The sequence below is a fragment of the Haliotis rufescens genome, unplaced genomic scaffold (assembly GCF_023055435.1).
Source record: "Haliotis rufescens isolate VD_foot unplaced genomic scaffold, xgHalRufe1.0.p SCAF_26, whole genome shotgun sequence".
In the NCBI taxonomy this organism is placed as follows: Eukaryota; Metazoa; Mollusca; class Gastropoda; order Lepetellida; family Haliotidae; genus Haliotis; species Haliotis rufescens.
In genome coordinates this window covers 5,068,033-5,095,978 of record NW_025963957.1, presented here as the reverse complement: position 1 = coordinate 5,095,978, position 27,946 = coordinate 5,068,033, and the positions used below count along the sequence as shown (strand labels likewise).

At 43.6% G+C, this 27,946-nt stretch overlaps 1 protein-coding gene across 8 annotated transcripts in view; it reads left to right on the top strand.

Moving 5' to 3' along the window:
* Positions 1–27,946, top strand: part of LOC124147359 (SH3 domain-containing kinase-binding protein 1-like) — a 44,522-nt gene that overhangs the window by 7,177 nt on the left and 9,399 nt on the right. For 5 of the 8 annotated variants that reach the window (XM_048402464.1, XM_048402467.1, XM_048402465.1 and 2 more), the window contains exons 2-11: positions 6,553–6,710; positions 7,781–7,916; positions 11,852–11,949; positions 12,935–13,067; positions 13,595–13,758; positions 14,060–14,201; positions 15,679–15,860; positions 16,679–16,898; positions 18,029–18,064; positions 26,405–26,641. In XM_048402464.1, coding sequence (XP_048258421.1) covers positions 6,553–6,710; positions 7,781–7,916; positions 11,852–11,949; positions 12,935–13,067; positions 13,595–13,758; positions 14,060–14,201; positions 15,679–15,860; positions 16,679–16,898; positions 18,029–18,064; positions 26,405–26,641 — 1,506 coding nt within the window. The remainder of the gene's footprint in view (positions 1–6,552; positions 6,711–7,780; positions 7,917–11,851; positions 11,950–12,934; positions 13,068–13,594; positions 13,759–14,059; positions 14,202–15,678; positions 15,861–16,678; positions 16,899–18,028; positions 18,065–26,404; positions 26,642–27,946) is intronic. The other 3 variants (XM_048402468.1, XM_048402470.1, XM_048402471.1) reach the window with 3 other exon arrangements.

Sequence of the window (27,946 nt, the reverse complement as noted above, 5' to 3'; positions counted from 1 at the left end):
ATTTATAGCGGTAGCTGACTCAGGCATTAAGTACTGTGGCACTCACTGATATCATTGAAGCAGACTCACTCTAGAGTAGACTACTGTCATGGTGAGCATGGTGAGTACCATCAACCTCCCCAAGATAGTGCAGCATAGACTTGCTTAGTGTCTTTGTAAACTTGTACATGTTACAGGGGTCCAGTGAAGTATCCTAGTATTTGTTTGTTGCAAGCTGACATTGTTGATATTGTGCAATATTTACAAAGATGCCTTTGTCATGTATAGCACTATTTCCCCAACTTCCTCTCTCCAACTTCTTCATGGTTGAAGACATAGAGGTTATCACGCGAGTGTGTTTGGGGATGGTAAGTATCCTGCATTAGGAATAAACATTGTATTTAGCGAGCCTTGGCACACAATGGTACAGGGAATTACAGCATATGAGGGATCGTCTCATGATAATTTAATCGCAATCGGACTCGCTTATGTCCCAGCCCTCATCGTCGGAAGTGCTTGTGTCACTGCCTATGGTCACAACTATTGGGGGGACTGTTGCTTGCTGAAGTCCATCACATGACCAGTATCTTGACTCTATCTCGTTGACGACTTTGGTAACGCAACACTGCCATGTCTCCACTGTTACCTGACCAGGGGATTCATTTACTAATTTTTGAACATCCTGCAATTGAAACATTGTGTTCAATCGTCCAACGTCACCATTGACGATTCCCTAAATCAACTCAGGTCATAGTAGTAAGAGGCATGCAAAGCAGGGACCAATTTACTTTTCATACACTGCAGAAATACCTTGACGTTCATTTCTCTGTGGTACTTGGTCATCCCTGTTGTCTTTGGTCTCAAAAGACGAGGTCACAGCCTGAGAGAAAATCCTGACTAGCACAGCCAGCATGGAGAACGATATGTCTTTCACCTTTTCCAATTGGTAACTTTCTCCCGGATTCTTTACAGTCCCCACTGAGTACCCACTGACTGCTGGCTGTGTGAGAGGCATTTACCCACGTCTCATCTAGGAAAACCGGCTCATATCCTTCCTCACGTTTCTACTTGATGGTTCGAAGATATCTGTATCCAGATGTTTGCAAAAGTTGCTGAAGCTTGTATTTTTTGAAACAATCATATTTGTTTAGTGTCAAGGTATTTCTTCAAGAGTCTTAGTGACGTACTTATTTTCTGAATGCACTTTGGCAATTGCATGTCTGGCTTGATTTTTCTAAAAACTGTCTTATTATCAACACTTTTGATGTGTGTCACTACTGTTCCCCACCTGCTTCACCTGATTGTAAGAGTCCTGTTGACGGACAACATATTTCAGCTTGTTAGGAGACACTGAGAGCTTTAGAAGCTCGTTTCAGGTATTTATTAATAGCATAGAATGGTTTTCCTCTTCGTGTTTCACATTGAAAGAAGTCCTACACCTTAAAAATCAACTGTTTCACATCAACTGTGCAGCACATCTTGTCAGTCAACAACGACATATTTTATGTAGCATGTACAGTGCATGTTTGCGCTGTTCCTCCTACCGTTGTACCCCCTCCATTCAATATGTCAACTGACCGCCTCCGTGGTCTTGTGGTAGAGCGTCCGCCCAGAGAGCGGAAGGTCCAGGGTTCGATCCCAGGCCGCGTCATACAAAAAGACGTTAAAAGATTGTACTTGTTGTTACCCTGTCTGGCGCTCGGCATTAAGGGGCTAAAACAAGGACTGGTCGGCTCGGAGTCAGTATACTGTGTCTGAGTGGGGTATTCATGTTAAACTGCGGCATGGTATCACAGTGAGCTAGCACTATAAATCGGCATCAGTCCGGACTAGTACAAGCAGCCACACACACACATACACGTGCATGCACGTCGCTATATAAGTGCAATAATCTTGGACGCGACGTTAAACCCAATTTCACCTCACCAATATGTCAACTTGTACACATACCAACATGGTAGTTTATTAAAGACCTTTTTCCAATGATGGGAATAAATATAACAAACATCAGATATTTTTGGGTACAGGGTATTCATTGCTGTGTACCATATTGCCATTTTATAGACTATTCCCGATTTTGAGCTATTTTGCTATTCATCGTTCTCCCTTAGAGCCAAACGGACACTAATTCTCGTGTTCATCTTACTTTATATGATAAGAATAAATAAACAAGATTGAATAATTAAGTGATAGTGTCTCCATGTCTCCCACTTGCCATATTATCTCATTTTAATCACTGTTTGCGATGTCGGTGGCCATGATGTCAGTGACATTAAATGCCATATAAGGCATATTCAAATACGACAGGTTAGATCAACCAGCTTACATTTTTACACTTATTCATGCAATACCCCATGATAAGCAGAACAGCTGAGCAGATGTTCAAGTGTGTGTGAAAATTTCATCCCGATTTGCATGATTAGAGAGCATCCATTACATGTTTATTTGGTTCTTTATGCCACAAGTTGAGTCAGGATTCAGGAAATGAAGATGGGAAATTGAGATTTGGCTAATAGTGTATCATCTTCAATAGCTCATGCTTTCACTGTTACACTCAATTCCTGTCTCAATTGTTCTTGTGTGGCTGCACAATATTCTCTCCCATACTTTCATCATGTTCCTTGTGTTTATAAACATTGATAAGATTAACTTACGTTCCTGTATACATGGGACCCGTGGAGATCGGTGTAGAATAGGTCTTCAGCAACCCATGCTTGCTTTAAAAGTCGACTTTGCTTGTCGTAAGAGGCGACTAACAGGATTGGGTGGTCGTGCTTGCTGACTTGGTTGATGCATGTCATCGAATCCCAATTGGTAGATCAATGCACATGATGTCAATCACTGGATTGTCTGGTCCAGACTCGATTATTTACAGACTGCCGTCATATAGCTGGAATCTGAGTGTGGCTTTAAACAACAAACAAACAAACAAACAAACAAATCCTGTATTTATGGTATACCTGTCTTCGTACAACAGTAAAATCAACACTTAGTACCTTAATACATGACAAAAAACTGATGTTGTCTCAGGTAGGTCTACAATTTACAACATGCTTATAGATTTACATAATGAATTCACAAAACAATTCTTAAATATGTTATTGGTATACCGTATTCGACGTAATAAGCGCCCGGGGCGCTCTCAAATTTAGAAATGGGGGGCTCTTATTAGAATATAATTTTGGTAAGAGAAAAAACGGAGTAGAAGGATCGTAAATTTCGTGGTTTATGCTGACAGCCTGAAATGATACAAAAGAAACGTATGGGTGTATTATGCTCGACAGATATATTTTCCAGAATTTAATTGCCCATAATTAAGGGTGCATATAAAACACGAGTGCGTATTAGGCGCGAATAAATAAGTCTTGTGTACATTGATCAATCGGAAGGCGTGCTAATTGGGATTGTTCACTAGCCAATATATTAGCAAATATCGCCGTGGGCGCTTATTAGAGCGGGGCGCTTATTACGTCGAATACGGTAGTTTTGGTCTTCACATGTTCATCATCATGATCAATAATATTGTTGAATCAAATATGGTCCCAAGTCATCTTTCCTCACAAATGATGGTGGATACAGACAGGGTGATACTATGTTACCCTATCTCTTTTTTCATGGTGATGATGGTAACAGAAATTTATGGTGAACGTTTAGGAACACAAATATAGTGTAAGTGATATGAAAGACAAATAAGGAAATATATTAACAAAATATTGATCATGCTGATAAGGAAGAGAATTTATTGATGTCAACTTCTATACATGTATTATGAGGAACATCACGTTTTGGAGTATATATATATTTACTCCTTCATCAGGTGAAGGAGTAAGTAGCCAATTATATTTGGATTGATTGGTTTTCTGGTTAAAAGAATACAGTTTGGCCAAACAAGCACTTTGAAAAGGCTCAATCCTTGTCAATGTCAGGTAATTAAATCTGGCTATATAGAGGTCACTTTTTACATCTTTACTGGCATGTTATGATATAGATGATGTTGATTAAGAATTGACTTTCACGTCCAAGTTCATTGGAGTGAGGGCCAAACTGCATGATCGTCAGAGCTAACGATGATATTCATACAATGTTGGCCCTCAATCTAGGAACTTCATACCCTCCATGAACTCACACAAAGTGAAAGTCAGTTCTTTCAAGTTTAAATCCTTATTTTGTACACCGAAGGATGTATACAGAGTTTTATTTACCATGTTTACAATGAGAGACATCATGTTTACACTTGCAATAAACCATCAGTATCCGAATGACAACAGTTGTCAAAACAAGAGATGGTATGAGAAAATGTATGCTGAAATTGCTCCACAGAATGTTTTTTTGTAGTTAGTTGCAACAGATAGATTAAATAATATCAGATGTAAAATGCCTGTGTAAGTCAGTCACAGTGACTAGGTGACACTGCGTCATAATAGATTTTAATTCAAGCACAGGAAATCAGAATGTCCGACTCAGTCAACGTCACAGGGGAGATTTCGGAAGTTGTCAGTGAACCTGTGAAGATTAGTCATAATTGATCAATTGGCCAATCATTCAAAGGTGATTATGAAGATGTGTCGAATAGGTAGTGAAGTAAATTCATAGATTGCTGTAGAATGTTGATGGGTGTCACTGTCTGTCTAGGTACAGATCGACATAGATCAGGTAGATCAGGTATGCATTTCTATGATTTGTTCACTAGCAAGGATCTTTTGTCATGTGCATGCAGTCAATTACTTTTTCCAATGTTTTCAAAAACACTAAGCTCAAGTTTAGAGTGTCTTAGTGGTCAGAAACAACACTACATATTTGTACTGGGGAATTTCCAAGGGTTTGCCCAGGAATGAGGCTGTGTGTCCATCAGTGTTAACGACACTTGAAGAATTTACTGTCTGGTGAAAAATGTACGAATGTCCAAATGGATCGTTCATACGCTTTTGTATGTCAATTCTGTGGTCATGTGACCAGCCTTTTGTCCCTTGTAATAGCTGTATACCTTGTAAACTTCACAAAGGTTATGAAGACTATCAGTACTCTGCATACTCGCGCACACATATCATGAATGCAACATTACAGTGCATTTCACACCACCCACCTCAGTTCCTTGTTCCTTGTCTAGTTACTTAACATGTTTAAGAGAATTGAAAACATAATATTCTTTTATGCTTATCTTTAATGATAAACCTGATAAAATATAAGATATGCATGTAGGGAAGGCTTACTGAACTGATAATACTGACATATACTGAACAGCAAGTCTCAATTGGAGGAACTTTAACTTGCACCAGGTGCATGGTGACATGAAAACCTACTTGCATCGTACATAACCAGGTTGCACCTTTGTCCCATACATTTATCAAAGTTGAAACATGCACTTAATTGTTAACTGCCCATGGTTCGACGTCAAGCCCCCCGAAACTTGACAAATTGGACATAACACAGGGATTATTGATGTGTTATGGTAAATTAAGCGTATACACATGTGTTCAAGGACCGATGTTGTGTGGACATGCTTGGGTTTATTAAGGCACAAATTTGAAAGACTTTGATATGCACGTGATGCATGTAGAGATAAAAATTAGGTTGCAGTTTTCAATAAAATGTTACATTGGTCATTTGGTGAATGTTTCATGTTGCTAAACAGGATGAATATATTAGCCATGGTAACAACTTGAACACATTTATAATGTTGATGAACTCTTAACTAAAGATTTCTTTCCGTGGAAAATTAGATTTAAGCTCATCATCGATCATCATTCTGTAAAATCTGATGTTATAAGTGATTTTAAGATAATGATAATGTTTGTTAACCATGTGCTCACTATACAGATGATACATGCAAGAGTTCACCTTCACAGAGATTTCATTTTTGTCATCATCCATTCGTCCTTCCCTCCATTAATCTGCCTGCTTTCTACCAATAAATGTCTTCAAATCGTTATAGTTGGTACTTGCACAACCAAGATTGCAGGTCACCTTGGCATCATTAGCAATGATTAAACTTAAAGTAAGCTTACATAGTTGGGCTCTGTTGGTCATTTGTCCATCCACCATGTCCACAGGGCTGCAAATTAATTTTGAATTTCACCATGTTCACTGACCAGCAAAAATGTCACTTGTCCTTCTTGAACTTTGAGTCTTCGACTAGCAGCCTTATGTTAATATATGAACCCTGCATTCATCTGACCATTAGCACTGAACCTAAAAAATTGCTTATTCAGATACAACAAAATATACTTTTTAGTTTCAAAAATTCAAAATCTCTGCTGGTTTAAACATGTTAAAAATGCTAATTGTTCAACATGGCAAGCACCAATTTTGTTTGAGATAGTGACTGCATCAAGCAGTCTTCTAATGACTGGACATTAGGTTCTGAACAAGTTTGAGTGTGAATTACTAATACATTTACGCACCTTGTCCTTGATCGTAGTAACACTGATTCCTTGCACAGTGGACAGGGTGGTGGAGTTCAGGGTCAGATAACATCTCTACATCTGTCTTTGTGTCCTCGCAGTCGATGCTGTGGAGGAATTCGGAATCGGATTACACATCTATCCACTACTATAAATCTTTATGTTCTTGCAGTTGACGCTGTGGTGGACTTTGCCTATGAGGCTGAGCAGGAAGATGAACTGTCCTTGAAGATCGGAGATATCATCAAAAATGTCATACAAAGTGATGGTGGCTGGTGGGAGGGGGAGCTCAATGGCAAGAAGGGGATGTTCCCAGAGAACTTTGTGAAGGTAGGGCTAAACCATGGAAAGGATGAGAGTGAGTTGTTTGGCAAGATGGTTATGTTCTCAAAGCAGTTTGTAGCCCACCCGGCTGAAATTCAAGCCAGCTTATGTTGTGGCCAGTTTGCTAAACTTCACATGCTTGTATCCACTAATGATGACCCATGATGACCCCTGAATCTGTTCTACAGGTGTAAATCCATTTTTCACTATGACCACCAAGGCCATATATTTTCAAAATGGAATGAAATTTTGTACATGTGTAGTTAATACTTACCTAAAAGGGCAACATGTATGTTTCATTTTGTTTAGTGATTCTTTTTAATTTTGACTTTGTTTTGACGATGTTGGTAAATGCTCTCAAAGACGTCTGCAGAAGCTAAACTTTGACATGTTTCTCCTTAAATGACTTCACAAGTTGTTCAAATTAGTACAGAGCTACAGCATCGTATTTGCGTACAAGCTATTTTACTATCTATAAGCATCGTTATCACAATTACGAGCTAATTTACTTTCTGAGTCCATCCTATTTATTTAGAACTGTCATATACATCTTTTCATTTTCATTTTTTGTAAATCTTAAAATGTTCACTCATTTTGGGAAAAAAACAATAGAGTGATGAATAGATGAGTGAACAAATATTGGTCACCGAATGAAAAATGTAATAACCAAATTAAAATTGAAATCCTAGAGTAAAAACTCAATTGCTCAAAAAGTTACCTTGGGGTCTGTTAGTAGATTTCAGTGTTAGTTTTCAGTCCTCAGTAATTGTGCAGAAACTATTTGAATATCATTGCTGACACAACTTTATTTATAATTAAATTTTAAACTGTTGACTTTAGGGGAGCTGTAGTGCCTGTGGCTCTATTTATTAACTTTGGGCTCTGCGAAAAAGACTTGACATTCTATGCAAGATGGGAAGGGAATGGGGGATGGCAAAAGGTGCATCTTCTGGAGCATTTTGTCAGTGGTACTACAGTACAAGGTGATAGAGATCTATTGTTTTAAATGTGAACACATGTAAATTTGGGGAATTTCTTTCAAATTGAACATATTGAGGAATGGTTTGTTATTTCAGGTGCTGAAACAAGACGACAAAGGAAAATCTCCAGGTATTGGGAAGAAGGAAGCTCCAGAGCGCAAGTCCGTTCGAGAATTAGCCAGCAAATTTAAAGACAACATGCCTCTTGGACCACTACCACCGAAAAAGAAAGGTTTGGAATAATCATTACTATCTTAAAAAAGAAGCTTTCAACTCATTCTCTTTAAAGTGTAGAGTGGTCTGTATGTAGGACTTTCAACTCACAGTGTACATACCTCCCTCAGACGAGGGAGGGTTGGGTAGCCTAGTGGTTAGAGCAGTCGCTCTGCATTACCAAAGACCCGTCTTCGATTCCCGACATGGGTATAATGTGTGAAGCCCCTTTCTGGTGTCCCCCGTAGTGATATTGCCGGAATATTGCTAAAAGCGGTGTAAAACCATACTCACTCACTCACTCCCTCAGACGATATTGCATTTTGACAGTTTCTGCATTTACGCTTCCAACTTTCTGGAAGTTTAAACAAGTACAGCAATGACATGTCTGGGTAGCCTAGTTGGTAATGCTGGAGGCCTGGGTTTGATTCCCAACATGGGTACAATGTGAGAAGCCCAGTCTTGATATGCTGGAGTATTGATGATACATTGTAAGCACAGTACTCACTCAATGCTTGATGCTTCAGTAACATATATGGTTTACGGAACATTGTTACATTGTTGGCAGTACCTGATGTGATATGTACAGATATAGCCTACTGCTGTCAGCTTCTACTGTTCACGACATGGAGGGGCAGTTAGGTAACCTAGTGGTTAAAGCGTTCGCTCGTCACACCAAAGACCCGGGTTCAAATCCCGACATGGGTACAATGTGTGAAGCCCATTTGTGCTGTCCTCCGCCATGATATTGCTGTAATATTTCATAAAACCTTACTCACTCATGACATTGAAGTATCCACACTTATCGACAGTCACAGGACTCAGTTCAGTTCTATAAGACATGCTCAAGTGCAGCCTGTTATTGAAACATGCAACCTAATATTAATGTCTACATTAAAAATACTTTGAATTTGTGTCTGACTAACCATTACTATGACTGCACATTTTTAAGCCCCCACATGTTGCTTCAGAATTAGGCACTGCTAAGGTTTGCACATGCTTGGAGTAGTGCTCATTTGACTTCTCTGATTCTCATTTCAATACCTGACTAAAAATACTTATATGTCACTGTATCCTCTATATCTCTAGGGCTTGCACCTACACTTACCCCTGGATCCAATCCCGTGCTTCCCATTATCTCAAATTACCTGTCCTTGATTTTTCTTAACATTTTACCAACCAGTCAAATGTACAGATAAGGAAAAAGGAAATAGGTAAGGGGGGTAACTCGTAATGCCAAGAAACGTATTCCACTGCCAGTTTTAATTGACATGTAGTCCTCAAAGTTTAAATTTTCACCAAGTAGCCGTATGGCTACAAGTATTTTTTTCCCAAGTTGCCAGTGGTAAAATCAAGAAGTCAAGCCAATATTGTAGGTAGCCAAAAGTATTGAAATTATCTTTAATCAAATAACTATTATTATAAGTCATAGCACTAGTGTTGGAATTGCTTATTAGTGGAAACTGTACTTGATTTTTGTAATTTGTGACTCAAACAAAGATGTAATTTATGTTACTAGATTGAGCACTGTCAACTGAAATAAAATACCAATTACATTAGTATTTATGTACAGTAAACTATGGTTATAACGAACTCAAAGGGACTACTAATTTTAGTTGTTAGCATATATATACAGTATAACTACAGCAAATAGTCGAGACCAAAAAAGTAAGTTCGTTTTATCCGTCAGTCCGTTGTAAGCGTGTTCATTATAACCGTAGTTTACTGTATTTGTGTTCATTGATAACTATAGGAGGTGTTATACACGAGTACAATTATTAGCAGACATTTTTTCCACAATCAGCTGTTATTTATTTTTGTGACTTCAAATGGGAAGCAATAGAATTTAGTCGCCACAAGATATTTTTCAAGGTCTGAATTTTAGACAATAGACAAATTGAAATTAAGGTGGAAATTGGCAACCGTTTTAGTCGCAACTTTGAGGCCTGACATGAAGACATCCTTTCCATCAAAAGATTTTTTGGTGCTTTCTTTTGCATGTCAGTCTGATTCTAAATTTTGAACTTCTCTCAAAGTCTATCGAAAATCAATGGGACTGACCGTCATGGTATTGAAACGTCACCAACTCAGCTTTGCAGTTGGGTTCTAACACACATTCTGATTGGACCGTTACACTGAGGAGTGTAACAAATCATACTGACTAATGAAAATCAAGGGCAGGTAACTTTAGATCACAAGGACCATGGGAATGGATCCAGATGTTATTGTAGGTTTATTGAAATGTGAGGGCTGGCGATATAGAGGAGGATGTCACTGTTACAACTCTGTATTTATTCACTGGTGATTGAAGAACATGGTCTCTACAAACCTTTGAAGTGTTGGGGATGAGATATGACCATGCTTTGAAATATCTATCATATTTCTTTCAAAACTCTTGCAATTCTATGAAATTTATACAGTCAGTGACTTTGGCCATGATACCAAAGCCTGAATCTAGTAAGATTTCTTTTGGTCTGGTAAGCTTTGCTTATAGAGGTCCATACATAAAGTGCAAGTATCATGAAAAATAGTAAATAGAGAATCTCACCCGAGTCTTTTGATATCAAATATATCAACGAGTGTGGATCTATTTGATAGCAAAAGACACAAGGGTGAGATTTTATTTATCATCCAACATCATTCTTCCAACTTTTTCAGTTTGAAGACTGTTATAAGCAGTGTCTTAAGTGTAAAAAGTACTGCTAACAGCCTCAGTAGCAGAGCCATTAGTGATGTCATTTGTTTGTGATGTCATGGTAACCAGTGATGTCACAATGGTCTGCAAACCATTGTGATGCAATTTCATTGATCTCACACAAGCCATTTCTGCGGTAGGAGCCTGTTTGGGATGATAATAGGCTTTTCTAGCCAGTATGATGTAGAATAAGAAAGTGTGAAAACGTAAACTTAGTGCTGTTGCGCTTAATTTTTTGTATTTGTCACAACCCAAATGAATCTTAAAAATGCTAACGAGGAGGCATGGCTTAATTGGCACGGCCAGCTACGGCTGCAAGCTGATTGGATACTACCACCACCTGGATACCGAATATACGCGATCGTTTCATTAGTTGTTGGGAGACCTGTGTTGTATATATACGAGTTATACTGGTATGGATTCCATGTATGTCATGAATAAGGCTAGTAGGGGCGTGCGAAGTAACCTTGATTTAATGGGAATATGATTTTATCATTGTAAGATATTTTTCCCTTTCAATTTAGGGTCGAGGGTTCGCCTGCTAGAGTGCAAAGGGAGGGGTGGGCTTGTGGGCTTGTGCGTTTTTTATACTTTAAATTGGTAGACTGGACAAAAAGGCAAATATACCTTATTTACGTGCCACTTTCCACTGTTCTGAATTGATATTTGCATTAACGATGTTATGGTCTATCCAGATGTGCAAGGTTGTATATATATGCCCATGCGACATGCACTTTAACACCAAGATCTACTGAAAATAGGGGGGGTCGGGTAGCCTAGTGGTTAAAGCGTTCGCTGTCACGCCGAAGACCCGGGTTCGATTCCCGACATGGGTACAATGTGTGAAGCCCATTTCTGGTGTCCCCTGCCGTGATATTGCTGGAATATTGCTAAAAGCGGCGTAAAAAACTCACTCACTCACTACTGAAAATAATGTGACAGATTCTGGCTAGTAGTAGTAGACTAAAGATTCTCTTTCAGATTAAATCCTCCTTGGGGCACTTATTGCATTTTCCTTGCTCAAGAAAATCTTGACACACTGATTTCATCAGAGAATCCATAACCTCTACAGGTTTGTGCGAGTTTTTGACACATATTGCTAATATGCTTCATCTTCGGAACCTATCTGGGTACTCTGCAATCAAGTGTTAATATTCCATCTTGGCTGAGTTCATCTGTCTTTGGCCTTGACCTGTTTGTTTTACTACCATCCATCTTGTAAATATACACAACATTGTAGTCCATGTATTCCTCTTCAGATAAGAAAAAGAAATGCAAGGTTATGTTTGACTACACACCGGAGAATGAAGATGAGCTGCTACTCAAGGAGGGAGAAATCATTGACTTCATACGAGAGGTAAGAATTACTTTGTACAGGAAGTAGGATTGAATTTGTAGGGGAAGTAGGATTGACTTTGTATGTGAGGTAGGATTGACTTTGTATGGGAGGTAGAATGGATTTTGTAAGGGAGGTAGGATTGACTTTGTATGGGAGGTAGGACTGACTTTGTATGGGAGGTAGGATTGTCTTTGAAAAGGAGGTAAGATTGACTTTGTAAGGGGGGTATGATTGACTTTGTCAGGGAGGTATGATTGACTTTGTATGGGAGGTAGGATTGACTTTGTATGGGAGGTAGGATTGACTTTGTACAGGAGGTAGGATTGACTTTGTAAGGGAGGTAAGATTGACTTTGTACAGGAGGTAGGATTGACTTTCTACTGAGGTAGGATTGACTTTGTACAGGAGGTAGGATTGACTTTGTACGGGAGGTAGGATTGACTTTGTACAGGAGGTAGGATTGCCTTTGTACAGGAGGTAGGATTGACTTTGTACAGGAGGTATGATTGACCTTGTATGGGAGGTAGGATTGACTTTGTATGGGGGGTAGGATTGACTTTGTACAGGAGGTAGGATTGACTTTCTACTGAGATAGGATTGTCTTTGTACGGGAGGTAGGATTGACTTTGTACGGAAAGTAAGACTGTCTTTGTATGCGAGATAGAATTGACCTTGCTTTCTACATTGTTCTGGAGGTAAAAATTCTCACCCCGATTTCCCGGGAATTGGGTAGCTCTGGTTACAGGGCTTGTATAACAGAAAACCTGTGTTTTGATCTCTCACATTGGCACCACATGGAAAACTCATTCTTAGTGATTCACAAGATGATAATGCTAGATTGCTGGGTGTCGTTGTACAAAGCGATCTTAGCGCTAAGATGATCATAACTCCCATACCTTAACATAGACTTATGACAGTTGTAGCGCTAAGGTAGTTTTGTACAACGGCACCCTGGTAAACAATAGTAATGGCAGACTAAAGCTGATCGATGGTGTCCCTGTAGGTTGAGGATGGATGGTGGGAGGGCAGCAACAATGGCCCCAGTGGTGTGTTCCCATCCAACTTTGTGGAGATGTGTGAGGAACAGCCAGAGGATGCAGGACAACCAGATGTCCCAGACAAACCAAGTGGGATCGGTGAGTTGATTCTTGATGTAGAACAAGATGTGGACTGAAACCTCAGACCTGATCTGTGTAGATGATATCATGATGTTCCCCATGTGATACAACTGTGTCCCTGTTTGATACGAGGTGATGTGTGTATATTGTCTGTTAGGACATTTTGATGCGATATGAAAGATGATGCTCCTTGGAGTGATGCCATGTCATGTGCGTGTGGTGTAGGGCTGGGACGGGTAACTTGGGTACTTGGGTACATTTTTCTTGGGCGATGGTCAAACTATTTCCAATCGGACATTTTGTACCCACCGCTTTGAGTGGGTACCCGGGTAGGGTCGGGTAATAGGGGTCGGGTACCCGCATAGCAAATTTGGACATGTCCCAGCCCTAGAGTGGTGATATTGTGATACTATGATGAAATATTTCGATGTTATTTGGGGGATATGATGTATAATGTTCTGTGTTAGTGATACTCTGACGTGCTCTGTAGATATTTGGATGTCAGATGGGTGATGTGATGTTCCCGATTTGCTGTTCTGTGTCAGGTTCTGGTGATGAGTCATCTGGCAGTGTTCACGAGATAAAGGGAAAGAAGGTGATCGGTATTGGCCTGGGGAACATCTTCCAAGGCGGCCCAATCAAACTCCGCTCTGCTCCCAAAAACAAAGAAGCACCTCCCGTGGAGGCGAAGAAGCACGCTGATGTAAAGGTGAAGGTCACAGAAACACAATCTGATTCTATACTTTCATTACATTATGAAGCTTGTTCAGCTCATGCGTTATTAATCCCTGTCTTTTTACAAACATGACAATTCTTTTGCCTTGTTGTTTGTAACACTTTTTCATTACACCATTGGAAAGAGTGTATTGAGTGTTGAGTTGACAACTTAGGCATTCAAGGTTGTTATAGACATTTTAACATATATATATATATATATATATATATCATATAAACACTTTTCTAGCTTTGTAAACTATGGTTGATCACTCAATATTCCTCAACATCTTCAGGAGCCACCTAAACCACCACCCCATGAGCCAGCCCGACCTCCGCCCCTGGAACCAGTCCGGCCACCCCTTCCTGAACCCACCAAGGCCCCTGTAGCTGATCCCATACCCATCACGACTGAGGTGGTCAAGAGAGAGAAAAAAGGTAGTGTGACAGTAGGACTTGTCATTAGGATCGGACTAATATGTTGCCAAAAATGTGTTGTTGTTACTGATACGTTGTGTGTGATATGTTGCTGGTGTGACGCCCTAATGTCCTTGATATGTTGCTGGTGTGATGCCCTGATATCCTTGATATGTTACTGGTGTGATGCCCTGATATCCTTGATATGTTGCTGGTTTGACACCCGAATGTCCTTGATATGTTGCTAGTGTGATGCCCTGATGTCCTTGATATGTTGCTGGTGTGACACCCGAATTTCCTTGATATGTTGCTGGTGTGATGCCCTGATGTCCTTGATATGTTACTGGTGTGATGCCCTGATGTCCTTGATATGTTGCTGGTTTGACACCCGAATGTCCTTGATATGTTGCTAGTGTGATGCCCTGATGTCCTTGATATGTTGCTGGTGTGACACCCGAATTTCCTTGATATGTTGCTGGTGTGATGCCCTGATGTCCTTGATATGTTGCTAGTGTGATGCCCTGATGTCCTTGATATGTTGCTGGTGTGTTGCCCTGATGTCCTTGAAATGTTGCTGGTGTGATGCCCTGATATCTTTTATATGTTGCTGGTGTGATGTCTTGATATCCTTTATATGTTGCTGGTGTGACACCCGAATGTCCTTGATATGTTGCTGTTATGATGCCCTGATATCCTTTATATGTTGCTGGTGTGATGTCTTGATATCCTTTATATGTTGCTGGTGTGATGCCCTAATGTCCTTGATATGTTGCTGGTGTGATGCCCTGATATCCTTGATATGTGCTGGTGTGATGCCCTGATATCTTTGATATGTTGCTGGTGTGATGCCCTAATGTCCTTGATATGTTGTTGGTGTGACACCTGAATGTCCTTGATATGTTGCTGTTATGATGCCCTGATATCCTTTATATGTTGCTGGTGTGATGCCCGAATGTCCTTGATATGTTGCTGGTGTGTTGCCCTGATATCTTTGATATGTTGCTGGTGTGATGCCCTGATGTCCTTGATATGTTGCCAGTGTGATGCCCTGATGTTGTGAAAGACTACTAATGGGATTTGGTGGTCAGGCTGACTTGGTTGATGCATGTCATCGATCCCAATTGTTTGGATGGATGCTCGCGATATCAATCACTGGATTGTCTGGTCAAGACTTGATTATTTACAGACCGCCGTCATATAGCTGGAATATTGCTGAGTGAGGCTTTAAACAACAAACCAACCAACCTTGATATGTTTCTGGTGTGATGCCTTGATATCTTTGATATGTTGCTGGTGTGATGCCCTGATGTCCTTGATATGTTGCTGGTGTGATGCCCTGATGTCCTTGATATGTTGCTGGTGTGATGCCCTGATGTCCTTGATATGTTGCTAGTGTGATGCCCTGATGTCCTTGATATGTTGCTGGTGTGATGCCAATGGCAAATTGTCAATAGGTTGCCCTGATTGCTATGACCTTAAATGTTCTTATGTCTCTCAGTGAACAGAGCCGTTGTGAGATTCTCCTACACCGCAGAGCAGCCTGATGAGTTGTCCTTGAAGGAAGGGGAGACCATCTCAGTGCTTGACACCAAACTGGAGGATGAAGGATGGTGGAAGGGAGAGGTCAATGGCAAAGTTGGTGTTTTCCCGGACAATTTTGTGGAACTCATCCCAGAAGAAGTAAGTACTAAGGCCTGTGTACAGGGAATGGGACAAGGACTCACTGAAGTGACTTCATTGACTATGTTTTGGCAGTCTCAGTAAGTTGTTTCTAGTAATCCAAAGAGCACATAGTTGTCTGCTAACTCATATTTTATAATGTATGTCAATGTAGAAGTCAATTATTATTCTTCAGTGTGTAAAGTCATAAAGTTCAATCTTCAAAAAGAAACAATAAGCTGTTAATGCCTGGTATGTATTTAAGAAATAACCAATAAGTGGGAGTTGTTTATCGTACAATATAACATTGCATCAACAATATCCATGAAGGGCGCATTTATTGTTCGATAAACAACCGCCACAAGTCGTTTATGTATTTCTTATATGAGTCATCAACATTATGTACAGCATCCTTCAGGATGTTGATAAAATGTACAAGCTTTAGAAATATATACCAAAACTTTAATCATGATGACTCTCTGCAAAGAATCCGACCTGGGTAATGTCGGACAAGTCCATTTTACAGGTGGGTTATCTGCATAGCCCAGCTACATCTATGGGGAACAACTTACTAGACACTTCCCTCTCAAAAATAATGTCGTCGAATATATGATGTTATCAAGTTGCGAATACATATTTAAATCACCAGAAATGACATCATGACAGAACAGTGTGTTGTGAAATATACCATGTTCTTCATTGTATATATATATATAGTGTCGTTTCGGTACATGCTTGACAGATACCGTCAAAACCGAAACGTTGGTATCTACTTTGTCATCCGTTACCTTCTAAGAAATGTTTACCAAACAGTTCATTATATGTTATTGTAACTGCAGGCTCCCAAACCTAAGAAGCCTCCACCCCCATCTATCTCGACCATACCCAAGGCCCCTCCAGGTGGTGGGGGCGGGGCAGGCAAGCCTGGTCTGTACCCCAAGCTGCCTGACAGGGTCCCTGCTGCCGACCCCCATCTCACAGAGTCCAAGAAACATGACACAAAACATGATGGCAAACACAAGCCGGAGGCACCGAGCAACAAGATCAAAGACCACACAGGTAAATTTGTCTGTGCAGGGTGGCATGTGAAGGAAGGGTTTTGTAGGAAGGATTTTATAGACAGGTGGGGATGTCTTGGAGGGGCAGGGTATTGTGCAGAGCTATAGAGAAGCTGTTGGTTATTTGGGTATTTTACCCAGGGGTTTTATTTTGATTGGGTATCCACAATTTTTAGAGGGTAGTCACATTTTTTTAATCACCATATCAGCGACTGTTTAAGATACAACGTGTACATTGATGTGCTCTTCAATTGTCATCTATCAGTATGTTTGTTGCACAAACTTGTCTAAATGTAACTGTCAGCAAGTGAATTTTGCAGTCAGCTGATACACAATCATTTTATCTAACAGTTGTAGTATACGCCATTTTTTTATTTAATAGTTGTAATATACGCATCAATTTTTGTTTTAGTAGCATTTTTTTAGTTTTTCTTGCGTGTTTGATACACTAGGATTTTATTCCTCTGCATATTTCAGTTTATTTAATGCATATTTCAGGGATAATTCTCGGGTTTTGAAAAAAAGCCCACATTTTCAAATACAATGGGTCATTTTAACATTGTGCTTTTGGGGCAAGTGTGGGTGTACCTCAGGAATATTAGAAATTTTCACATAAAGGGCCCATGTCAGAAATCCATAGAGTGAACCCTGGTATTTTACGCAAATACGCAGCTTACCTCGAGCTCTGTTGTAGTTGGGTGGGGTGTCTTGGCTAGGTTTGGTATTGTTAGGGGTGGGGTGTCATGGGCAGTGGGGGAGACAGGGTATTGTAGGTAGGGTGTCACGGACAGGTAGGAGTTTTAGGGAAAGGATAGTTATACTCATTGGCAGGTGGTTGTATTGTAGGAGGGCAAGGTTTTCATCGGTAGTCTGTGGATTTCCTGGGAAGGCAATGATGCTAGAAAAAAGGTCTGTGTAATTGGAAGGTATAATTTTCAATGGATGGCAGTGATAAAAGTCCAATTTTGAAAAATGATGACAAACTTGTGTCGTAAATGATTTCAGTGTTCCATGTACATACTCAGAAAACAACATAGACTTCAACATTTGATAATGTGGTGTTGAGAGTAGTCTGTAGGGTTCTCAGTGTACATTGTGTTCCGTTGTGTGATGTCCTGTATCTCTTGTCAGCTCATTTGAAGGGACCACCGCCTCCGAAGCCGACACGTAAGATTTCTCTGCATCCACACATGTATAGCTATTTATGTAGCCTGCCTTTTCACTGATTCATGTACAACTTATATCCAGCCTGTTCAGCAAGCTTTTCATGTGTGTGGCTAGTAGCAAGCTGACCCTCATCATCTGAGCTGAGCTGCACACAACAGAGCTTATCACATGGGTGCAGTCATGCTTGTCACCTGCTCTCCGAGATGAGGGCCAGCGACACATACCTACCTGCAATTGTGGAGGGTCACATTGCCACTTACCTTATGCAGTTGTTGTAGTATATATTTATATTATTGCCTGATACACTAGCAAGGACGATGCATGTTCAACGGGGGCAATGACATCATGCAGGTGTGCAGGGGTAGATTTAAAAACATATGTGTATGTAGCCAACATGGCTTGCTCCTTTTGCAAGTTACTGGCCCTTCTTCATACTAACTGGCCTACAACTAAATGATAAAGGTAGCGAAGTGGCCTAACCTGAGGTTGTGTAGCCAGCTATCAGGACTATGAAAGTTTTGAGAACTCCTTACTCCTAATACTTTCTTTGCACTCTGAGATTAAATCTTGGCTTCCATTTGCCTCATTTTGTGTGGTACATAAAAGGAGGTTCACAATGTGCTGCCAGGAGCAATTTGACCTGACATGTAGGTATGGTATGTTAAAGCAGGTTCATGGTACATGCTCACTGTCAGCAACAGTGAGGGCTTACTTAGAGGTGAGAGGTATTATCAGTATACAGTATGCCATGATTTGAATTCATAATTCATATGTATCTCAATGGAAAATACTGGTATACTGGTTTTAAAATCATGCACATTTTCATCTTGTTAACGTTTATGACAAGTCAAAATGAAACTTGAAATTCAGAAATTAGCAGCTCCTGTGATAAGGAAACTGTTTTCGACCAGCTTCCTGTATATAATGTGTCTATTCCATGTGCCTTATGACCATGGTGACATCCAACAAAATGGCGGACATAGTTGTCAATGTGTGACATGTGGGTCCATATTACATTAAGTAATACGTTACCACTGTTATACCGAGGCTGTTGTCTCCCACAACTGCTGCTATAGCGAAATCTACCACAGAGATCTCAATTACCTCATGCAGCACGTGCGTAGCCACCTAGCTGCCATGTGACACCCTTCACTCTTGTCTCCTTCGTCTGCTTAGCAAGACGTGTTTTCTCCTGCTGAAGCGTTCCTTGAAGATTTGGTGATATTTATTATAGTTTATTCTCTAATAAACTGTGCTTTTATGGGGCGTTGCGGTAGCTACGCTTGGTTATAATTTTCCCGCCAAACGGAAAATTTTTCCCGCCCTTTTTTCTATATACTTGCGGGGTTCGCGTATGCACGTTGTGTTTTACGTTTCCACTGTTCTTGTATGTTTTGGGGGTTAACATAACTTATTTCTTTAATAAAAGTTATATGTGTATGTTATATGTTCACATTGCTCGTTTATTTTCTTGTGAAAATGTTCATTTGTGAATCATTGTGGTGCGTGCGTTGTAACCATGTTTTGTTCTTTGTTTATAGCAAACAATCAATGTCTGACATGGATCTGTCCCCAGTATCCACCCCCTCTACCCCTGCTCCTCGGAGTTATGGGGTGTGCAGAAAGTTTTTGTCGTCCCGGGATCCCCACGATCGTTGCCCGCGGTGCAGGGTTCCTTGCGGGGACGCCCGGTGCATCCTGTGCGAAGGTCTGGGGCCTGCGGATTTTGAGCGGTACCGGCTGTACGTACAGTCCGTCTCCACCCCTGTGGTGGCCGGTTCGTCTGGTCGGGGTCCCCGTGCGGGTACCACCTCCTCGGCTGCGGCGGATCCCCTTGCGGCCCTCGGGCTGTCTGGGGATTCCGTCGCCGCATTGTTGTCGAAACTTGTGGATTCCAAGCTGGCGGCCTTATCGCAAGATAGGCCGCTGGCTGTTCCGTCCCCGGCCTCTTCGGTGGCCGCGGGGTCCACCGGTAAAGCGGCGGATCTCTTGGCGGCCCGTGTGCTGTCCGGGGATTCCGTCGCTGCATTACTTGCATAACTTGTGGACTCCAAGCTGGCGGCCTTATCTCAGGATAGGCCGCTGGCTGTTCCGTCCCCGGCCACTTCGGTGGCCGCGGGGTCGGACGCGGGGTCCACCGGTACGGCGGCGGCTCCCGTGGTCACCGGTCCTTCCCCCGAACCGTTGCTCCCGCTATCGGTTTAGGACCGCGTGGCCATGGTTTATGACCTCTTTGAGGACATGCCCCGGCCGGTACCGCGGGGAATCCACGACTGTGGGTTCCTCCGAGGTATACGATGAGTCTTCCGACACGGCTTTCCCCGCATCAACCTTGCTGCGCGGTTTCAAGCCTTCCTTGGAGAACGCCTTCGCGGCGGCCTCCGGTCGGGGTCTCCCGTTGCCTCCGACGTCGTGGAGAAAGGGTTTATTCCCGGTACATGACCTTGCCTTTCCCGAGGCTGGTCCTACCGCGGAGGCCCATGTTGAGCGGTTGGGTGTCCGTGCCCCACCGGCTGCTACGGTAACGCAAGCTACCTTGCACCAGCTGGACGCCCTCGCTCGGCACTCCATGTCTCACGGCTCAGTTTAAATGCTTCCCTGGAGTACGTTGCCGAGGACTCTCGGCACACACTTGCTCTTGTTGGGTCCCTGCATAGGCGCCTGGGTGCCGCTCCTAACCGGAGCGCGCCCCAGGCTGCTGCGGCCGGTAGGTCTAAGGGGTCGGGTTCTTCTTCCTCTGGGAAGTAGCCCCGCCCTGAGGGCTCCGGTATGGGCAATCAGCTGCCCTTTCGCGGGAAGACGGGGAACTGGGGGAAGCCCAAGTCGTCGACGGACGGCAAGGGCCCCTCCAGGTGACTCTCATTGGAGGGGTTCGTATGCCGACAGCGCCAACTTCGGTTGGCCCTTAGGCGAACCCGAGTCACTTGGCCCTGGACAGTTGCGCCTGTCGCAACCTGTCAGGGCCCCCTCTCCTTACCCAGTGGGAGCCAGACTCCAGACTTACTGGGAGAATTGGGAACAAGTGTTCGACGACCCGTGGGTGGTCAACACGATTCGGTACGGCTATCGGCTTGATCTCAAAGCGAATCCGCCGCTCACCGTTGCCCCGTTGGCAGGTTTCGATTCGGAAACCAATCTTCCCATCCTCGCCGATGCCATCGGCAGGTTGGTGGAGAAGGGGCAGTACGGGAGTTAGCTCTACCAGAAATAACACCGGGGTTTTACTCCAGGATATTTCTCGTTCCCAAGTAGGACAGTGCCGAACTCAGAATGATTCACACGTCCGCTCCCTGGCTGTTCACCCGGTTAACCACCCCCATAGTGGGGTTCCTCCACAGGAGGGGTGTCCGGTACTTCGCGTACCTGGACGACTCGCTAGTAGCAAATCGAATGACGGACACCCTGTCACGCCATCTCGATTTCGCACGTCGGCTCTTGGAGCAATTTGGGTGGATTATCAATCTCCCCAAGAGCGAGTTAACCCCTTCTCAGAACTTGCTGTTCATCCGAGGTTGGTTCAACACGGTGTCCCATCGCCTCTTTGTCCCCCCAGACCGGTGGCTCAAAATTCAGGCGATGATTGCCAAAGTCTTAGCGGTGCAACAGACTGTTCACTTTTGGGAACAGCTGTTAGGGCTACTTGTATCAGCCCAGGACTGCACCGCACGGGGTCGTCTCCAACTCCGCCCGCTGCAACGGTTTTTAATCCAGTTGTTAGCAACGGAGGTGAACAGTGCGACCGTCGCCCTCCCGGATCGGCTCCGACCGCATCTGGAGTGGTGGACGGTCCCTTACATTGTCTTATCAGGAGTCTCTATGCGGCCCTACCGGGCCACGTTGACCCTGTATACAGACGCCTCTCTAGTGGGCTGGGGCGCCCATCTAAAGGGGGAGGTGAGCTCGGGGCTGTGGTGCTTAGACGAACTAGGTCTTCACATCACTTGTCTCGAGTTCAAGGCAGTGATCAACGCAGTCAATCACTGGAAGCATCGTCTCGTCGACGCCCGGCTCATGCTGGCGACCGACAACACGACGGTAGTGTCCTATGTGAACAAACTGGGGGGAACCCACAGTCACTCGCTACTCGATCTCACGTTCGAGTTTTACGCTCTGGTGGACAGTGTCCCATGCCAGATACGCGCCCGTCACATCCCAGGTGTGCGGAACGTACTGGCCGATGCTCTATCGAGGCCTCAGGATCCGAGCCCCACAGAGTGGATGCTGAACCCAGTAGTGTTTCAGTGGCTGTGCGCACGTTTGGGTCGTCCGAAGGTCGACCTGTTCGCAACGCGGTTCAACAATCAACTCCCGTTGCTTGTATCACCAGTCCCGGTCCCGAGGGCCATCTATCACGATGCTCTCGCGTTAGACTGGACGGGCTTGGTCGCTTATGCTTACCCGCCGACAGCGTTGATACCACACATTCTAAGCCGGCTCCGAGGAGTTCGCTGTCGAATGTTACTGATCGCGCCCATGTGGCCGAACAGATCGTGGTACCCCGACTTGCTGACCCAGGTCACGCAGTCGCCACTTCCACTGCCTGTGAGACCGGATCTCTTGATCCACCCTCACACCCGTCAGCTTCATCCAAACGCAGGGCAGTTCAATCTGCACGCGTGGATGTTGTCACCGAGCGTCTGAGGAGTAAAGTTTTTTCTCGCCGGGCGTCTCGGGCATACGTTAGTATGCATCGTGATTCTACCCAGAAGGTGTATAATGCACGTTGGGTTATTTTCACGAAGTGGTGTTGTAAACATCACATTCATTCGCCAGATAAGGTATCTGTGCAGGATATTGCTCGTTTCATGTCTCACTTGCGAGAGACCCGGAAACTCTCCGGGGGTTCCATTGCCAACTAAGTCTCGTCCGTTGCTACGGTACGGGACGTTGCTATGGGTACCAGTCTCTCCAAAGAGCCGGTGATACGGGGTATTATCAAGGGTTTCAAACAGCCTGATCTTAAGAAGGGCCGCCTTCGGGCACCGGCCTGGGATCTTTCCCTAGTGTTGCAATCACTTACGGAAGCTCCGTATGAACCCTTGCATAGTGCTTCGTTCCGGCATGTGACTTGGAAAACAGCATTTCTCCTCTCCTTTGCCACGGCGGCACGTGTATCCGAAATTCATGCACTCGATGTCGCCAAGGTACGATTCGATAGGGGTGACGAAGGAGCGGTCCGCCTGGGCCTGCTCATGGGCTTCGTCGCCAAGAATCAGAGAGTCGGGCAAACGGAGAGAGAATTCACTGTAAGATCACTCAAAGAAATCTTACATCCTGCTGATACTGAGGACAGAGCGCTGTGTCCGGTTAGGGCCCTTAAGTATTATCTTAAGGCTTCGAATGAACGTAGACAAGGGCGTGACCGTCTGTTCATATCGTGTAACCCTAATCGCACGGTTGACATAACTCGCAACTCGATTGCGTTGTGGCTTCGTTCTGTCATCAATCTGGCGTACCGGTCTCGGGGGTTACCGGTAGCGGGGTCAAACCCGCACGAGATCAGGGCGCTAGCGGCAACATTTGCCCTACACTCGAATATCTCTGTTCGCAGAATATTACGAGGTTGTTACTGGCGTTCTGACTCGGTTTTTGCCAATCATTACCTCAAACAGGTCGCTGATGCCGTCGTGGAGAGTGTGCACCGTCTTGGCCCGCGGATCGCGGCGCAAGCGGGCACCTAAGGGGTGTGCCCAGCGCAATTCCGAACTCCTCAGGCGTCTGACCTTGCACGGTGGTCAATCTGGGTCGACTCCATTGTTCCCACTGCCGTGGGTACAGGAGTTGGGGTCCCGCAAACCAGCGCACTCACACCACAGGTGAGGGCGGCTTTTTGTGTGCTTTGTCCTTATTTGTATTTTGACAATTATGTCTTTAATTGTCTGTCGTGTATCCCAACCTTGTGATGCATGCTTACAAATACTGGAATTAGGTCACGCGCCTAATGCATACTTTAAGTAGGCTTGCTCTGGGATATACGGTCTGAATGAAATTAATTTCCCTCTTTTCGACTGTTTAACCTGATCTAAGATTAAGCTCACGCGGATACAGTGTTCTCATCCGCTGCGGCGATGAAATACCTATCCAGTGGGGCCGTTTGGAGTCACCAATCGTTTTGGCAATGACGATTGAGCCTTACGGTATGCGCTTGACAGTGCTTTGGTATTCCTATAGGGTAACGCCTAGCTAGGTGCATGCGCATCGAGTGCTTCCGCCTTGGTGTTTACTTCCGCTGGTCGGAAGGAACGCTAGCAGTCAGGATTCGGGTTGTAGGTGCTCCCCACCGCCTACTGTGGTAGTCAGCCTCGGTATAACAGTGGTAACGTATTACTTAATGTAATTTGTAGAATTTTCCTATTCGGAATATTCTATAAGTAATACGTTACCACTGGGCTGCTGCCCGCCCGTCCGTCCCCCGAGCACTTGCTCTCGCAGGAGACAAGAGTGAAGGGTGTCACATGGCAGCTAGGTGGCTACGCACGTGCTGCATGAGGTAATTGAGATCTCTGTGGTAGATTTCGCTATAGCAGCAGTTGTGGGAGACAACAGCCTCGGTATAACAGTGGTAACGTATTACTTATAGAATATTCCGAATAGGAAAATTCTACAATTATATTCATATTTATAATGAATTAAAGATGAAAGAATGCATGCAATATGTTGTGATACATATATGAGTTCATGAATCATTATTGCAATAAGCTGCAATACGAAATTCAGCATTGCTACTAACAACATGGAGGTTTGTTATATACGAGCAGGTTCAAGGTGCACTGTCAGCAACAAGCAGGTCTAAAAACATCTAGGTGTGTTACATACGAGCAGGTTCATGATGCACTGTCAGCAACAAGCAGGTCTAACAACATCTAGGTGTGTTACATACGAGCAGGTTCATGATGCACTGTCAGCAACAAGCAGGTCTAACAACATCTAGGTGTGTTACACACGAGCAGGTTCATGATGCACTGTCAGCAACAAGCAGGTCTAACAACATCTAGGTGTGTTACATACGAGCAGGTTCATGATGCACTGTCAGCAACAAGCAGGTCTAACAACATCTAGGTGTGTTACACACGAGCAGGTTCACGGTGCACTGTCAGCAACAAGCAGGTCTAACAACATCTAGGTGTGTTACATACGAGCAGGTTCATGATGCACTGTCAGCAACAAGCAGGTCTAACAACATCTAGGTGTGTTACACACGAGCAGGTTCATGATGCACTGTCAGCAACAAGCAGGTCTAACAACATCTAGGTGTGTTACATACGAGCAGGTTCATGATGCACTGTCAGCAACAAGCAGGTCTAACAACATCTAGGTGTGTTACACACGAGCAGGTTCACGGTGCACTGTCAGCAACAAGCAGGTCTAACAACATCTAGGTGTGTTACATACGAGCAGGTTCATGGTGCACTGTCAGCAACAAGCAGGTCTAACAACATCTAGGTGTGTTACATACGAGCAGGTTCATGGTGTACTGTCAGCAACAAGCAGGTCTAACAACATCTAGGTGTGTTACATATGAGCAGGTTCATGGTGTACTGTCAGCAACAAGCAGGTCTAACAACATGTAGGTGTGTTACATATGAGCAGGTTCATGGTGCACTGTCAGCAACAAGCAGGTCTAACAACATCTAGGTGTGTTACATACAAGCAGGTTCATGGTGTACTGTCAGCAACAAGCAGGTCTAACAACATCTAGGTGTGTTACACACGAGCAGGTTCATGATGCACTGTCAGCAACAAGCAGGTCTAACAACATGTAGGTGTGTTACAAACAAGCAGGTTCATGGTGCACTGTCAGCAACAAGCAGGTCTAACAACATCTAGGTGTGTTACATACGAGCAGGTTCATGGTGCACTGTCAGCATCAAGCAGGTCTAACAACATCTAGGTGTGTTACATACGAGCAGGTTCATGATGCACTGTCAGCAACAAGCAGGTCTAACAACATCTAGGTGTGTTACATACGAGCAGGTTTATGGTGCACTGTCAGCAACAAGCAGGTCTAACAACATCTAGGTGTGTTACATACGAGCAGGTTCATGGTGCACTGTCAGCAACAAGCAGGTCTAACAACATCTAGGTGTGTTACATACGAGCAGGTTCATGGTATACTGTGTTGTATACAAGCAGGTTTATGGTACACTGCCTGCCACAACCAGGTGTCAGGAACATATAGGTGTGTTCTATACAAGCAGGTTCACTGTCAGCTACAATAAGGTCTTGTATACAACTTGCAAGCAGGTCATATTGTCACAACCTGTGGGTTGGATTGGACAGTACATTGTTTGTATGTCACCCGAATGCTGATCATTTTGTGGTCATTTCCTGCTTCTTCAGAATCCACCAACGATCGGGTGGCTCCCCCATCTACAGCTGCCAAAAAACCCTTTGTCCCTCCCCCTGTGGGCAAAAAGCCCCCTCCCCCAAAACCTGACCCCCCAAAGCCAACTGAGCCTGCCAAGCTGGAAAGTAAACCTGTGAGCGTGACGGCCACCATTGACTCTAGAACAAAGGACGCTCGGGAAGGCAATGAGCTCGCAGACGATAAGGAGCCTCCTGGCCAATCAGACCAGGGTAATATTCTTGTCGTCATTACTGTTGTCTTGGTAACTGCTTGGTAAAGGTATTTAGCGTCTTGAACTCTGAGGTACACCTTGGCACATGTTTTTAGGTTTTCACAAACATGGGTACATTTTTTGCTTGCTCTGCTCATCATGCATCACCCCCCTCACTGACATTGATGGTCCAGTGTTTGGCCAGTCACCCAGCATGCCCCACTAACACTGACCACTCCTTGTTGTGTTCATGTTGTGTTATCTCCCCTGTTCACGTGCTGATGCTACCTTACGCATTGCTGGTGCAATAAACACCCTTCATATACTCGCTCCCTCCCTAGTCCCCAAGTTTTGTCCTTGTTTTGTGTTTGTTTTGTATAGTACACGCCTCGGTTGTGCATGGTTGTGTTGGGTAGATTTGTCAATGTCTAGTGTTGTACATTTTTCTGTGCTACATGATTGCAGTGTTCGAAATTAAGTGAGTCCTGGGATCTTCTATGATTTCGAATCTAGGAAAACCTAAACCTCTATCTTTAAGCAGTAGGGTTATGGAAAGGACTCTTGACTTTCGTGCTTAATTTCTATAAATGTGATTGTATTGGGCAGTTGACCCCGTTCTGTTGTATGCTTTTCTCCATGTCGGGTAACTCTGACGAGGGTTTTGCTTATGCTGATGTAATTAGAGAAATATGCTTTGATGGAATATTAAAAGAAAGATACTGAGCATGGAGTATGTATCCATACAATGACACATCAGCTAGATAACGGAAAGAATGGGCAGCTTTAGAAATTTCCACTAGTCCTATAGTCCCTGCCAAACTGCCCAATAGTTAAGGTGTCCTAAAGTGTTGGCAGAAATTTTCTCCTGCTGATGGGCTGTGATACTTGTGTGTGATGACGTTCAGGGTTATGTTGTGGATGCCTGGTGAAGGGACCGTGGATCGATGTTCTAGTTCATGCTTCATCATTACCTTGGTGTGGTACATCCAGGGCTTGTGGGACAGGCCGTCTGTATGCAGGGACAGGCTGTCTGTTTGCAGGGACAGATCGTCTGTATGCAGGGACATGTTGTTGAGGGGGCAGCTGGCCTACAGCATGTACAGCCCTCTGCCTGTCATGCAGTGTACACAGTCAGTTTATCTTGTTTCAGTCCGTAGAATGAAATATTGAAAACTTATTAATTAGTATGAATATGAATAGTATTAGTGAATAAGCACAGGCTATGCAGATTCCAAAATGTCTGTGTAAGAGTATTAAATGCCACATTGGCCTTCTTTCATGCCTACAGTGTCTAGTTTGCAATTGATAGATGCACAGAGACGAA